Below are 14,625 nucleotides of genomic sequence, written 5' to 3' on the forward strand. Positions count from 1 at the left end.
GTACTCATTACCTCACTCATGTAACTGTAACCCTCTCTATAGTATCTTTACAATAAAAAAAAGAAGTTGAGCAAATTCCTAACTTGGGTTCCCATCATCTCTGTGAAATGAATAGTGAGATTATCTACTGATTTAGAGGAAAAGTGGACAATGGAAAAATGGGTATGTCAGGAAACTAAAGGGAGACAATGCTTTGAGAATACTTAATATCAGAGAATGGGAAATTTCTTGATCAGAGATATACAGAAGGTTTGCACTCATGGATTTACAGGGAGATCAACTAATCAGTTTGTGCAATTTTCTTCCAGCCTCACCTGATACCCTGATAATAAAGGCAATAAAGAAACTCAACAGTTTTAAATGGAGCTTTGACAAATGAATACCATTCCAACATAAAGGGGAAAGTAGTTCATACTGACCAGAGTCCTTCATCAGAAAGATTAGGACTTGAGGTGTGAGGGAGGAAAATAACTACTGTATTAAACATTGGCAGTTGTGTGTGCCAGATATTTACAAACATGGTTTAGCTTAGCATAGACTAGACAATGACAATTTCATGATGCATCTTTCTGAGGAAATGACAGTGGAGTTACTTCTGCTCTTTTTCTGAGACTGTAAGAGTCGTAGGGAAACTCACCTCCCTGAGATCATACACTGTCAAAGCAATGGAAATGATGGACATGAGTATGATGGCAAAAGCATATTCCTTGTAGTCTTCATTGAACCACAAACAGACGCTGAAGAGTTGGAATACATAAAATGGATTTAGAACCTGTGGGCAAATAATGACACAGGAAGACAGAGGAGATGTTTAGGCTTCACACAGAGCTGTTTATTAACTTGTTTTTATAACCATAATCATGGCATTAATTATTGCACACAATAAAGCTAGTTTTCTTTTTTATTAAACTCTATCAGGAATTTAATGTATAGATACTGAGCTAGGCAACTTTACCTGAATTGGCTCTTTTCATCCTCATAATCACCCCCATACACCAAAAGTTAATACTTAGCTCCATTGTAAAGATAAAGAAACTAAGCTTGGATCTTGAAAAACTTGCCCAAATCAAGACTTGTCACCAAATCAAGACTTAAATAGCATAACGTGTTCTGATCCAGATAACTTAATTTAATCTCTGCTACCATTTACTGAGTAGTGCCAAGATTACAATCATCACTGGTTATGGAGATAGGACATCTCCAATCTACATTTCCTGGCCTTCAGAAAGATAAAGTATAAAGTCACTTTCTAGTCTATAGTTCCTCTTTATGACCAGAGAGCTGCTATATCCAATGCCTTTAAGGAACTTTACATTTCTCCATGCGTATAGAGCTGAGCAGAATGAAAGTGGTTCAACTCAGTCTAGGTGGAGCACATGGGAGAGAATAGATGTTAGCTCCAACAACTGTAATACTGCTATGGTTAAAAACAACTATGTCTTCACCTTGTTCACCATCAGTCTAATCAATGGGAATGGAAATCCTGGCCTGTGGTTAAGAAAGGCCAACGCCAAACCTTTCCCTATGAGTTTGTTTTGCTTGCTTTCAGTCACTCTGGAAAGCATGCAAAAACATTATGAAAGTGCTTTGAATTTACCCATATTTTTGAGACAAGGAACAATGGAAGTGGAGGATAGATGATGGCCCAGAGTACTATTATATGGTCTTAGAGAGAAGAAAAATAAAGATAAGCCTACTAATGGAATTTCAAAAGAGAAACAGAGAAACTTAACCTAGTAATAAATGCTGATTACATCCTGTTTCCCTCATATACATACACTGAAATCATTATAACTTAACAAAACCAAGAAGGTAAGTTTTATTTCCTATAGCTTTGTGTGTTGAAGAAATTGTACATGTTGTCTAAGAAAAAGATTATTGGTTTCTCTTTTTAAAAAAGCTCTTACTTTAGTTTCATGAAGTTGAAACAAACTAAGCATCAGAGTATTAAAAGAACCTTTCATTCTTCCAAGTCACCAAGTAATAAGTAGTCACATGAAGGCCCCAGGTCATACTATGTCAGGTACTGTGCAAAAGGGGAATTTAAAGAAGCAATAAATAGGAGCTACCAAGAAAATATGCCTCAGCTGGATACTGGTGGCTCATGCTTGTAATCCTAGCTACTCAGAGACTGAGATATGAGGATCATGGTTCAAAGCTAGCTCAGGCAGGAAAGTCAGTGAGTCTCTTAAGTGAAGCTGTGGCTCAAAGTGGTAGAGTCATAACCTTGAGCAAAACAGCTCAGGTACAGTCTGAGTTCAAACCCATGACTGATAAGAAAGAAGGAGAGAAAGAAAAAGAAAGAAAGAAGGAAAGAAAGAAGGAAGGAAGGAAAAAGGAAGGAAGGAGAGAGAAAGAGAGAGAGAGAGAAGGAAGGAAAAGAAGAAGAAGAAGAAAATATGTCTGGCATTCTTTCTTTAATATCTCCCAATTTTACTTAATAACAAGTAGCATTTCTGGTAGTTTGACTAGCACCAAAATGTCTTTGTTTTCTATCCAACACCAAAAGAAATACTGGAACAATTACCTCTTTGATGAGCAGTTTCCAGATAGGTGTGATTTCCACATCAATAGTATTAGGCCCACATATAAGCCTCCTACAAGGAGAGATCACAGATCACTCAGTCACTCAGAGTGACAATTCCAGAAAGGTTCTATTCTGCCCATTCAGAAAAGATTCTATTCCAAGTTCCCTTTCTCATTTCTGGGATTGACTGAAGCATCCCTTGTGCTAATTCTTTTCAAAATCCACATGGGAAAAGCTGGACACTCATGCTACATGACTTTAATTAGGTGGTTATTGCTACTTAGGAGGCTGAGAGCTAAGGAACATGGTTTGAAGCCAGCCAGTGTAGGGAAGTATGTGAGATTCTTCTCTCCAACTAACTACCAAAAACCTGAAAGTGGAGCTATGGTTCATGTGGTAGAGTACTCTCCTCCTCAAAAGAACCATCACAAAGGAATGTAGGATTCCATGGTGCAAAAACAATAAAGATGCACATATTACTTCCATTAACCTCAATTCTCTCCAAGGTTTAAATATTTTTCTAAATTGTAACTTAGGGGTCTAATATTACCCACTGTCTTGTTCAAGTAGCTTCAGGGTTTCTGTGTTCTTAGCTAGGTTTTCCCCCATCTCTGACTCCATGGAGATAAAACTAGACTATCATTAAGATTTAATAGAATAAGATAATCCAGGGTTTTAGGAACAAGAAAATACTGTAACTATTTTCTCACCCTGGTTTAGAAGTCCTCAGAAGTACACAAAATATTTTAATATGAATGGAAAGGTCTGGACTCTCAAAAATAGCCCAACACACAGAATTAGATACCCATTTAACTGAAGACTCACTGATATGTTTCTTTGATCTTGCGGAAGAACAACGTGTTAGATGAAATTTTGCTAGGGAGAGCACTAAGCACACTGGTTTTGCCTTTCTCGTAGATACTGAGATCAAATAGCTTTGCTGAACATATTAAAAACAGCACTCCTCAACCTTTAATATAAACACAGATAATCAGGGTGATGAAATTCTGAGTCAGTAAAATCAAGGTGTGCTCTGAAATTCTGCATTTCTAATAAGCTCTTGGGTAATTCAGATGCTAAAAGGCTCTCCAGGTCTTTCCAATGTGCTAGAAATGGAGTTCAGGGAAGTACAGTCACAGAAAGGGAAGTACAGTCATAGAAAATTAGGACCAAAAGCCCTTCTCCGCCTTTTCACAATTGAGTAATGAAGGCCCAAGGAGAAGACAGCATTTGCTCAAAGCTACAGAGACTCTTGACATTCAAGAATCCTCCCTAGTTCTTGTTTCTCTGCTAGTAATTGATTTGGAACTGCGGAGCTGCCCATCTTCCAAGGCATTGTTTTGATGCTCTATAATTACTACTTAACTGTATTAGCATGATATTATATGTATTCTCTGATTACGATCAAAACAGACTCAACCCTATTATTATCATAACCTTGAGAGGCATCATGTAGAGTAGAAAGTATATTAAACCTGCAATCAGAAGTGTGGGACTAGGTTCTTCCTCTATCTTGTCCTATCTGTGTAACACTGTCCAGGCCATTACACCCCTCTGAACCTCAGATTCCACTTTATATCCTAGAAGGTAGCCTGATCTACCTCACCCAAAGGGTTGCTCTGAAAATGTGTGAGATAACATTATGGAGATATAAATATCCAACAGTTAAGAGAATTACTCACGGGGTTCCCTATTTAACCAGTAATAATCCTTTTGAGCTAATACAAACAACAACATGCATAGTACCTAATCTCTTGCTCTTCTGTTGTCAGACCTGCTCCAAATTTTAGATGTATCTTTGTAGAACTGAGCCAGTCTTCCAAAGAGCTAAAATAATGATGAGAAAGATTTAGGTTAGTGTTAATATTTTTTAGCTAATATTTTTCTTCCTTGGATAGAATTATTAAAACAACTTACCCAATTTTTTGGAACTGTCCTTCTAAATTATTCCAAACATATCTTATTTTCTGCACTTTTATGTATCTTACCTGCAAAAAAAAAGTTATTAAGAAAACTTCTTGTTTGAAAAGTAGAGAATCTGCAACAACTCAGTGGCTTCCAATGCATTTATGAAAGAAGTAAAGAGAGAATCCTGAGTGCTTATGTAAGGGTTTATCCTTTCCTAACTGACTGTGCTTTCTTGCTACATAAATGAAATTCTTTTCAGAAATCATCTAATTTGCCTAGATCATGGGCCTACTACACAGATAAATATAGGAATTAATAAAATTCAATGCCTCTGTATTCTACTACTTTATAGCCTTATATGAAAACCAAATATATTCTAGAGAAGATAATTGTAATTCATAGCTCAATACTACATCAAAGAAATAAAAATACAGTAAAACAAACCCATTGTCTTAAAATGTTGTAGGGCAAGTTATAGAAGGTGCAATACAGGTGATGGTATCTGACCAGCAGTAGTGAAGAACTGGAAGAATTTTGCCCAGATGAGAAGGAGCAGGGACATTTCAGAGACTGGACACAAGTTAGTTGAGGGGGAAAGGCAAGAGAGTAGACTTAGTTGACCACAAGTTAAACTGGAGAGATAAACTAGGACTCAATTCTGAGCAGGCTCAAATGCTAGAATAAGGCACAGAAGTCCTTATCTCACAAGCAACAGCCTCATGGCATGATCTATAGAAGACACACTGAGAAAGGGTCGACCAGCAAAAACCACTAAGAGAGAAAGAAGAAATGATTGCAAGAAAATGTGTTCCAAGAAATGAGTCTCTGAGGTCACTGCTGGCAGTGGAAAGGAGAGGAAATATTAATGCTTATGACAATTTTGCCTTCTTACTTCTGATTTCTTTAAGTGACTTTATATAAGAATCTGAACTTCTATAAACTGGTGACCTCACTAATCACAAAGAGAATAAGTTGAGCCTCAAATTTTGCTATCAAGCAATGGCTATAACCTCAGACCATTCACTGGACACATCTGGAGAGCCTTACATCATATTGATGGCTGGGTTTCAATGCCAAGAGTATTGTCTGCAGTGCATCTTGGATACAATTCTTTTCTAATATACAGCCACAGTTTGGTGTTCAAAATTTCCTGTGTCTTTGAGAACTTCAACTAAAGTTCCCAGCATCTTAGTTTCCCCAGGAATAAATTGAAGTAACTGGCCAAAGTATATCTAAATTCCATTTTAGCTCCTCTCTATGTATTCTACACTTACAAATAGTATAATCAGTAAGACCAGTAGATAAGTTCTAAAACTAGAAAGAACATCTAGTTGGTGCAAATAAGTACCCAACATATTTTTGATCCAATAAATAAGTGAATGCTTTTTTAAGTACATTAACTAGAAATACGGTTTAAATCTCTAAGCTCCTAGCTGATGACAAACAAGTTGTGATCTTACTTAATAGACACATTGGATAGATGCACATATTTGATACTTCCCAGATAAGAGTGTTAAACCCTGTAATTTTAAAACCTTTTACAAAAAATAGATTTGTTTCAATGAGATTGGTTTCAAAATCAATTATTAAAACTATAATCTATTTTCAATTGATTTTCAGTGTGCAACTGAAATGATTTATCACTGGTAATAATGCTTCTTTCACATTGAAGGAGGAAAGAATATTTGGCCTTAACCAACCCTAGGGCTTGATAGCCATCATGGCCCACAGAGGAAACTCTCACTTCTTACCTTGCCACTTAATTTAAGTTTCTGTATTCCTTGTGATTTTGAAAATAGAACTACTATTTACCATTTAATATAAAGTATATTTATATGGTATATTTACTATATACTATTTTGCAAATCAGAGCTACTATTTACTGAGCCTTTAGAGTTTATCACACATTATCATTAGTATTTCCCATCATCCTGAAGTAGAGTAGATATCATTTTCATCTTCATTTTGTACCTGGAGTTCATTTTGATTATGTTACCCACAAGGCTGACATCTTAGCTCCAGGTCCATCTGGCCCCAGAACTTAGTATCCCCAAGGATATATAAGACCCAAGCTGAACTCAGGAGATCTGAAAAATCCTTTGACTTCAAATTTAAGATGTATAAAGGAAAGTTATCTAGTTTCCTCATTTCATAAACTCAGAACTGTGTGTTGAAAAGAATTATTAAACAAACTGTGAGGTTCCCTGCTCAATTTGAGAATCTACATGGGAAGGCTGTGAAATGAGAATTATAAGCACAATAAAACACAAAATATCTGTAGATGAAGTCATCAATGGGAAATAAAAAGGTTACTAGTTAAGTTTTATTTCCAGCAAGAAGTAGATGAGTTAGAGGCATGCCTCAGGTGGTAGGGTGTCAACCAATGCGTGAAAGTAAGCAGTAGATAGTGAGTTCGAGTCCCGGTTTTAGACAAAAGAAAAAGAAATGGAATGTCCCACTATCTTCTGACCATTTCTGAAGCTCTTTTTCACAGCGAGATGGATGACTCGAGTCTATACCTTTTTAGCATCTTTCTGATTCCCCCATCAGTAAGGCCTCTTTACTAGAAGTTTATCAACTTTCTCATCACCCTCAGGGCCTTTGGAACCATTAAAAGATGTTAAAAATAAGGTTTACAAAGAGTGGTTAGAATTTATTTGCTCAATTCCTGGAACTTGAGACCAGGAAACAGTAACTAAGCAAGCTAACACCTGTTGTCAGTGAATTTCATCTTTCTACTCAAGAATAAGGAAGATTTATTCTCCCCAGCCTCCTCTCTCCGAAGAGCAAGAATATACCCATACATACTTAATAGTTACAAAGCAAGTATATTAAATGCTATGAGTTTTTTAAGTTTCATCAAATGCATTTATTTCAGTGAGATTGATTGCAAGATATTTCATTACTTTAAAACATATCCATTTGATGGAAAAACTTGGAAAAAATTATATTAAGTGAAGTAAGCCAGGCCCAAAGAAACATAGGTCCCATGGTTTCCCTTATTTGTAATATCTGGTATATGTATGAGTCAAGCAGAAAAGGTCAGATAATGTGATGTCAGGAAAATGAACCCTTAGATATGTATTTTAATGTTTTTTTCTTTCATGCATGTGTTTCTAACGCATTTATAAGATTATCTCTTTGTTGCTTTGTATGTCCCTCCCCCACAGTATAACCCCTGCTTTCACTATATTTGATGTCAGTATAACTTGTGGAGGAGATGGGGGAAAACCAGTTGTTTAAGGATACAAGTGGACCTGTTGCAACAATGAGAAGTACAAGTTGTCATGTCCAAGGGGAAGGAGAAGGATTGGGATTGGGGGGGGAGGGGGGAGGCTGGGAAGTGATGTGAAGGGTAAACAAAGGAGGAGGCTGCAATTCTTGGTAAGAAATGTACGCATTATCCTACCCATGCAATTGTAACCCCTCTGTACAGTATGTTCACAAATAAAATAAAATTAAATTTAAAAAAACATATCCATTTGATATTCAGTTTGAAATTAGAGTAATGAATACACATTGGAACATGTAAGAGACTCTGCCTATCACAGAAGCCCTGGGAGTCCATTTCACATGCAGTCCTACACAATGGTCTTTAGATCTCCTCTTGTCCTTCACTAAAAACATAGCTCTTCAGTTCATAGCTTCATAGTTGCTGTCATGAAAGTACCTAAATAGTTAACATCTTGGAATTCTTACAGTCATTAGTGTCAAAATGACTGAGTCCATAACATCTGCTGTGACAGTAATGAAGTTTCAAATACAGCTCGTTGAAGCTCACAAATCACTTTAATATCCATCTTCACATTTTTGGGTCCTCATTTTATAAATAGGAAACTCAAGACTCAGGGAGCCATTAACTAGATCAATTCCTAATGTCCTAAGTAGATAAATGGAGACATCCAACCTGGAGATCAAAATTTTTCATTCTAAGAACTCTGCTCTTCCTCACATTCTGCTTGTCTATTTGTGATTTTCTTCATTTTCCTTCCCACTTATTTGTTTGATACAATTAAAATGCTAAAACTTCAGGGAAATGCTACTGTGAGGCCATATCCATAGGCTGATTTAGGAAGCTTATTTCTCCAGGTGAAATGCTCTACCTAAGAATTTAGGCTATCTGCTCCTTGGAGAAGCTTGATCCATTTTGTTTTGGTTTGTTCTGGACAGTTGAGACAACTGGGTTATAACAATTGATCAAAGAAGCACCACTCAGCAACTGACTTTCATAATTTTAAAAACGTGACCTTTCTGTTCATAAAACTAATTCAAACCGTTGTCTATACATTCACAGATGTAAGAGAAGGAGTTCTAGTTTCTGTGTTTCTAATATAAATCTTGGCTAGTTATAATTCAAGAAGTACTCATTTAACGTGGCAAAAGGGAGTAACCTGAATACATTTCAATGGCTGAGTTCAATCGGAATAAGTAAATGTCCTAGGATATTCCTCCATGGTTACATGTAATATAAGATTAACCCTGTTGTACATTTCACCATTCAGACAAAGATGCTAAGACAAAGGGTAAACTAATTCACCAGTGATATTCATTAGACATTATCATGGAAATAAACTATACAACCTGGGGGAAAGGGGAATTGGGAGAGAAAAACTGGGAAAAAATGAGGGAGAGGGGTGATACTGTTTAAAAAGAAATAAACTTATTACCTGACTTATGTAACTGTAATCCATCTGTACATCACCTTTACAATAATTTTCTTAAAAGAGTCAATTTATCCATCTACAATGGACCTGACATTTATATTCTTGGAGTTATTGAGTTTCACCAATTAATATTAGAGATAGACACTATTATCATTTTATAGATGAGCAAACTAAGGTTCATCAGAGTTGAGAAGTTGGCCTAAGGTTGCACCATTTAGATGGATAATAGTGAGATTGAATTGAACTCTGTCTGACTATAATGCCCATCTCTTTAGCGTGATGTACACTGTCAAATGAAGGCTGGCATACTGGGGACCTGAATTTAACCTTAATACTTGAGGAGAGAAAGGCTGAATGTCTATCATCCGCAGTAGCCGTAAGCTTTCTTACCTTTAGTTCTGGCTTTCTGATGGCTCTGTTTATGATGTATTCCTCATCTGTAATGAGAGGGTGGTCAGGCGTGAGACCAAATGTGCTGCTTAATGGTGACAGGTAGATCCATAATACCTTTTTCCTAGAGTAAGTTTGGAATTCATCCTGAGGAAATAGACACCGAAACCCCCATGAAGTTAAGAGAACTCATCAGGCTAAAATTCAACCTGAAAAAAAAATACCAATTATATGGGTAATTTTGTAAGTATATTGAGTTAGTGAACATGCTTTGGAAATATAAGAGGGGGAAAAGCTTGTCATTTTCACTGGGAATCTGGACACAAACATGAGGCACTGTCACCTAGAACAAAGCTTGAGAGAGAAAGGCACCTTCTCAGAAGAGAGCTCATTTCTGCCCTTGTCTTCCAGTCCATAAGGTTATAGCTAAATGCAAAATTTCTCAGGCAGAGAACAAATGAGCAAGGATTTCTGTGATTCTCTTTAAGTAGAAACCAAATCAACTGAATCATCCCCATCAAATTCTACCTCTTCTGCAACTCAAGACATTACTCAAATACTAGGAAAAGCTAAGGAAGGGTATTAGGCCCTGTGTTCAAGTCCCATTATTGGCACAAATTCCACCTCTTCCACAGCAGCCCCCTTAACATACTCTCACCAGGAGTGGGGTAAGAACCCAAACCTGTCACTACCTCCTGAAAATGTTAATGGATGCTCTTTATTCTCATAGTTTTTCTAGATCACCTCAAAGGTCATCTCATCTAGGTAATTTCACAATTTATCTAAATCATCTTGCTTTCTTGTGGTTCTCTCTCCCTTAGTGAGACCTACTGATTGGCTCAGAAACATTGACAGCTTGTATGGAGCATATCCAAATGTACCTATCAAGATGTTGGCACAAAAAGAATTAAACCTACCTGAAATCTCCTTTTGCAGTTTACTGATAACTTCCCACCAGGGTGGGGAAGGGGGGGGAACTAAGAGGGGTACAGTCTTGATGAACCACAATGATACCTGACAAGTTTGTGTGATCATAGTACTCAGTATCTGATTAAGTAAAGTCTAAACATAAAGCTCACTTGGAAGTTTGACAACCATAAGGAGCTAAGAAGTATCACAAAGGAAGTCAACTCCAGGAAGTCAGTGCTTGGGGAATGTGAGTCACCACCATACCTATAATGTGCTTTGAAGATAGATCTGAGCAGAGTCTGCAAAGGGAAGAGAGAGAGGAGAAATCACAGTAGTTGTAGTTAAGTCTCTGCTATTGATCCTCCTCAGGAGATTGACTCTTTTCCACTTAGTGTATGCTATAGCTGCATCCTTAGCTAGAATACATTCCCTCATTCCTCTCCAAAGTCTTTACATGGCTACATCTCAACCATTTCCTCAGCACCCAGGTCAAAAACCAGTTCCTAGGATTTGTCTTCCCTTTGCCTATCCTTATCACTCCTCTCAGTCTGTGGATAAGGTCCAAGTCTTACATGTGTCTCTGTTCCAGGCAGGCCTAGCACAACTTCTGAGCAGGAGGTAGGAGAGAGAGAGAGAGAGAGAGAAAGAAAGAGAGAGACAAAGACAGAGAGACAGAGACAGAGAGACAGAGAGCACTAAGGGAGGGAAGGAGACAGAGGAACAAATAGAAAGAGATACCAACAACAAACAATAAGGTACAGGAAAAGAGTAGGAGAAGGAAAAACAACCTTACTAGGAATTTGAAAGCTGATGAATTAATTTGATTTAAATCTGGTGAAATTAGCTAGGCACAGTAATGCACACATGAAATCCCAGCGCTTGGGAGATTGGGGCAAGAAGATCTCAAGTTGAAGACCAATCTGAACTACTTGGCAAGACCTTGTCTCAAAAAAAAACTGATAAATAAATTATGAATCCTATGCAGTTACTTTCAGAGTCTGAGTAACTTAAAATGACTAAATTTCTGGAAACTGAGTCAACAAATTGATGAACACATTCTAGGTAGGGTAGAATAACAAGCCAACTCTCTAGAAAACACTTGGACAGAGTTCAGTGTTATATAAGGTTGGCCCCATCAAAGAGGATGGTACTACAAAAAATAACTGACTTTCTAAAAGTAAGGACCAAATGGGAAAGCACATATATAATACTTTCCAAACTAAATCACAAAATATATGATTCCATACTCTAAATAATAATAATAATGGCCTCAAAACTATACATCTTAACATTTTTCTGGCTGTCTAATAAAAATCCTGGATGAAATGGGGGATAGAACATGGGCTTCAGAAGAGAGAATGTGTTTCTAAAAGATACATACAATTGCATATTCCTACTTCCTCAACACTGGCATTTTGCATTGGTATCTTTGAAATAAGGTACTATTAGAAACCATAAAACTATTTATTACAGATTCAATTCAATGTGCTTATTTAAGTGAAGTAAGAACAGAGCACATGCTAGATTCTGTAGAGGAGGAACTCTAAGCCCGTGACCACTATCTTCAAACAACCTCTAATCTAGCAGAAGGAAAAGTATAGACAGAAATGTAACAGATAAGGAAACCCTTAGGACTTAGAACTAGGTTCAAGTTCTTTGTTCCAAGTCAACTTCCTGTCCTTCTCATCACCTTTTAACTCTTACCCTTTTGGAATTCAAGAAAGTCTTTCTGATTTTATTAGCTTAGTTAAATGTATGTACTCAGACCATAAATGCCAACCTGTCCTAGGTAACACTTTTCATAGCTGGATTTTTGTGCATCCATCTGATAAGCTCCATGAATGATGTCTTTATTTGTCATTATGTTTCCCTGACTTGCACCTGCACATGAATGAGCACTATATATGGTGCCAACTGGAATTCATTGAATTTCTGAAGGAAGGAGAAATGAAAGGAATTCCTGGCCCCAATATTTAGTCGGTGGTAAACTTGCTTGTTCTCTGTAACCTCATCTGTAAGACAGATAATGACAAAGCTCATTTCCCTGGATCATGCATGGAATTTTAATGAAGGCACATCATGAAAAGCACAATAGTCAAAAAGACAGCTCAAAGAGAAGGCAGGACAGGTGAATAAGTCCCTCTAGATCTGGGACAGGGAATGAATCAACAAGAAAGACACAATAGAGAAGGTAATACGTGGTTGAGGAATGAAGATTTTTTTTGATAGGTAGTTGTTTTGTTTTTTGTGCTACTGGGGATTGAATTCTGAGCCTCCCACAGCTAGGCAAGCATTCTACTACTTTAACTATGCCCTCAGCCCTTTTGCTTTTAGTTTGTTTTTCAAAGAAGAGGGTCAGTCTAACTCCTAACTCCGGACACTAGAAGAAGCCCCTCTCTACTTCCAGAATGTCTGGGACCACAAGCAGGTATCACTGTGCATGGTGTCTATATCTAGAGATAGATAGAGGTAGAGAACATTAATTTCTAACTAGACTGTCACTTGTAAGGACAGGGATTTCTATCTATTCTGTTCAGAACCTATATCAACGTCCAATACCTTGCTGGTGTTCCATAAATACCTATTGAGTGAGTTAGTAAGTGGATGCATATGAGAAAGGCAATATCAGGAAAAAAAAGTATTAATAAAAGCATGGGAAAATGGTGTCATTCTGGTATAGAGAACATGAGTTGTGAAAGAAAACACCTCAGAAGAATAGGAATGGAAAGTGATAAGGGGTCAGTAAACACAAATATTGCTGACTGAAGAGATTCTTGATGGACTGGTGGGCTTTAAGATGCCACTTGCATGACTAATTTGCAGAGTTTCTACATTTTGAACTAAAGCTCCCTAGCCCTGACATCTTCAACTAAAACTGAAGGGGAAAACATGTTAAAACATGAAAATGAAGTGCCTTAAATCAGGCCTTATACATCTGCCCCTCACACAGCTCTCCTCTGCGCACACATCACAGGCTTTGACAGTCTGTGACATATAATAACAAAGAAGGAGAAAATGTGTTTATAATTATAACCAAGATGGAAGCTATGGAAATCATCAGGAGCATTTAATTCAAACCACCAATGAATGTCAATCATGTGATTTGCATAGAAACATAACATTGCCACAAATACTGCTTCAAATTCAGAAATAGATGATAAGTAAAATGCCTCTTTAAAATTTATAGAAATAAAAAATGCAATTACTCTTATTTTTTGGAAAAAAATCTTCTGCTTAATAAGAAAGAGGGAACTGAAAATAAATTGGATACTAAAGATTTTCAGTAAGTACATCATGACTTTTTTAACGTTAGAAAATAACAACCTAATCAGTATCTGTCATAATGATCTGTAATCTTACCAGTGCAAGATTGATGATAAATACTGAGCACTGATTTTTTTAATAACATGAAGAACAGATATGCAACAAATTTGCAGGTAGGAGTCACCAAGTGTCCTTAATGGAAAGTTGTTACCATCTAGCTATTATAATATAATTCAAATAAAATCATTTTTTAAGTTGTTGTAATTTTAATGCAAACAACCTAACAGCAGACTTTTAAGACCATGGAAGCCCAGAACATATTTTTAATCTAAGTTTCAAAGAGTAAGAATGTTTGAAATAATTGAGTTCTTGTCTAATTACTTAAAGACTAATTTAGGATCTCATTTATTTGGAGAGTCTCTGGCTGAGAAAATCCATTTGAAATGACACACAAGAGCAGGTAATTAAATAATTAAAGTTGAAATCAAGATGGAAAAGGCAAGATGGGAGTGCCTTGAGGCTGACTGCTTAGCTCTAGGGTGAAGGGGGGCAGTAAAATTGGGGGAGGTGCTTAATAGACTTCACAGATGAAAAGAATGGACCAGGGTGGTGGTACTCAGCTGCCAGGAAGCCACCAGTGTCTTCCTGAGTCTTTTTAGTATATGTCAAGTTGCACAACTGATAGCATACAATTAGAAGATGTCACCTGGCTAGAGGAAGAAGACTCAAGAGTCACATGGTGGGATACATTCTCCCATGTGGGTCTTGGGAGGGCGTGGCAAGCTTGCTGGATGATAACGTGGGCACAGGGTCCAGATGAGCAGGGCCATTGGACAGAGATGTTCCTTAAATACAGCAAACTGTTCTGCATGGGAAGCTTTGTAAGCTACCCGAGCAATAGCGCACACATATACACACACATATACACACACACACCTAAAAGGGTATTTCACAGTCTGAAAA

General features: G+C 37.1%; 1 protein-coding gene across 1 annotated transcript in view; it reads right to left on the reverse strand.

Annotated features, from left to right (window-relative positions):
• The window catches only part of Atp13a4 (ATPase type 13A4), a 129,649-nt gene that overhangs the window by 77,468 nt on the left and 37,556 nt on the right, over positions 1-14,625 (reverse strand). The window contains exons 3-7 of the mRNA XM_013019382.1: positions 9,490-9,636; positions 4,445-4,515; positions 4,274-4,354; positions 2,528-2,597; positions 638-772 (exon numbers count right to left, since the gene is read on the reverse strand). Coding sequence (XP_012874836.1) covers positions 638-772; positions 2,528-2,597; positions 4,274-4,354; positions 4,445-4,515; positions 9,490-9,636 — 504 coding nt within the window. The remainder of the gene's footprint in view (positions 1-637; positions 773-2,527; positions 2,598-4,273; positions 4,355-4,444; positions 4,516-9,489; positions 9,637-14,625) is intronic.

Source organism: Dipodomys ordii, unplaced genomic scaffold (genome assembly GCF_000151885.1).
Source record: "Dipodomys ordii isolate 6190 unplaced genomic scaffold, Dord_2.0 Scaffold45, whole genome shotgun sequence".
Lineage (NCBI taxonomy): Eukaryota > Metazoa > Chordata > Mammalia > Rodentia > Heteromyidae > Dipodomys > Dipodomys ordii.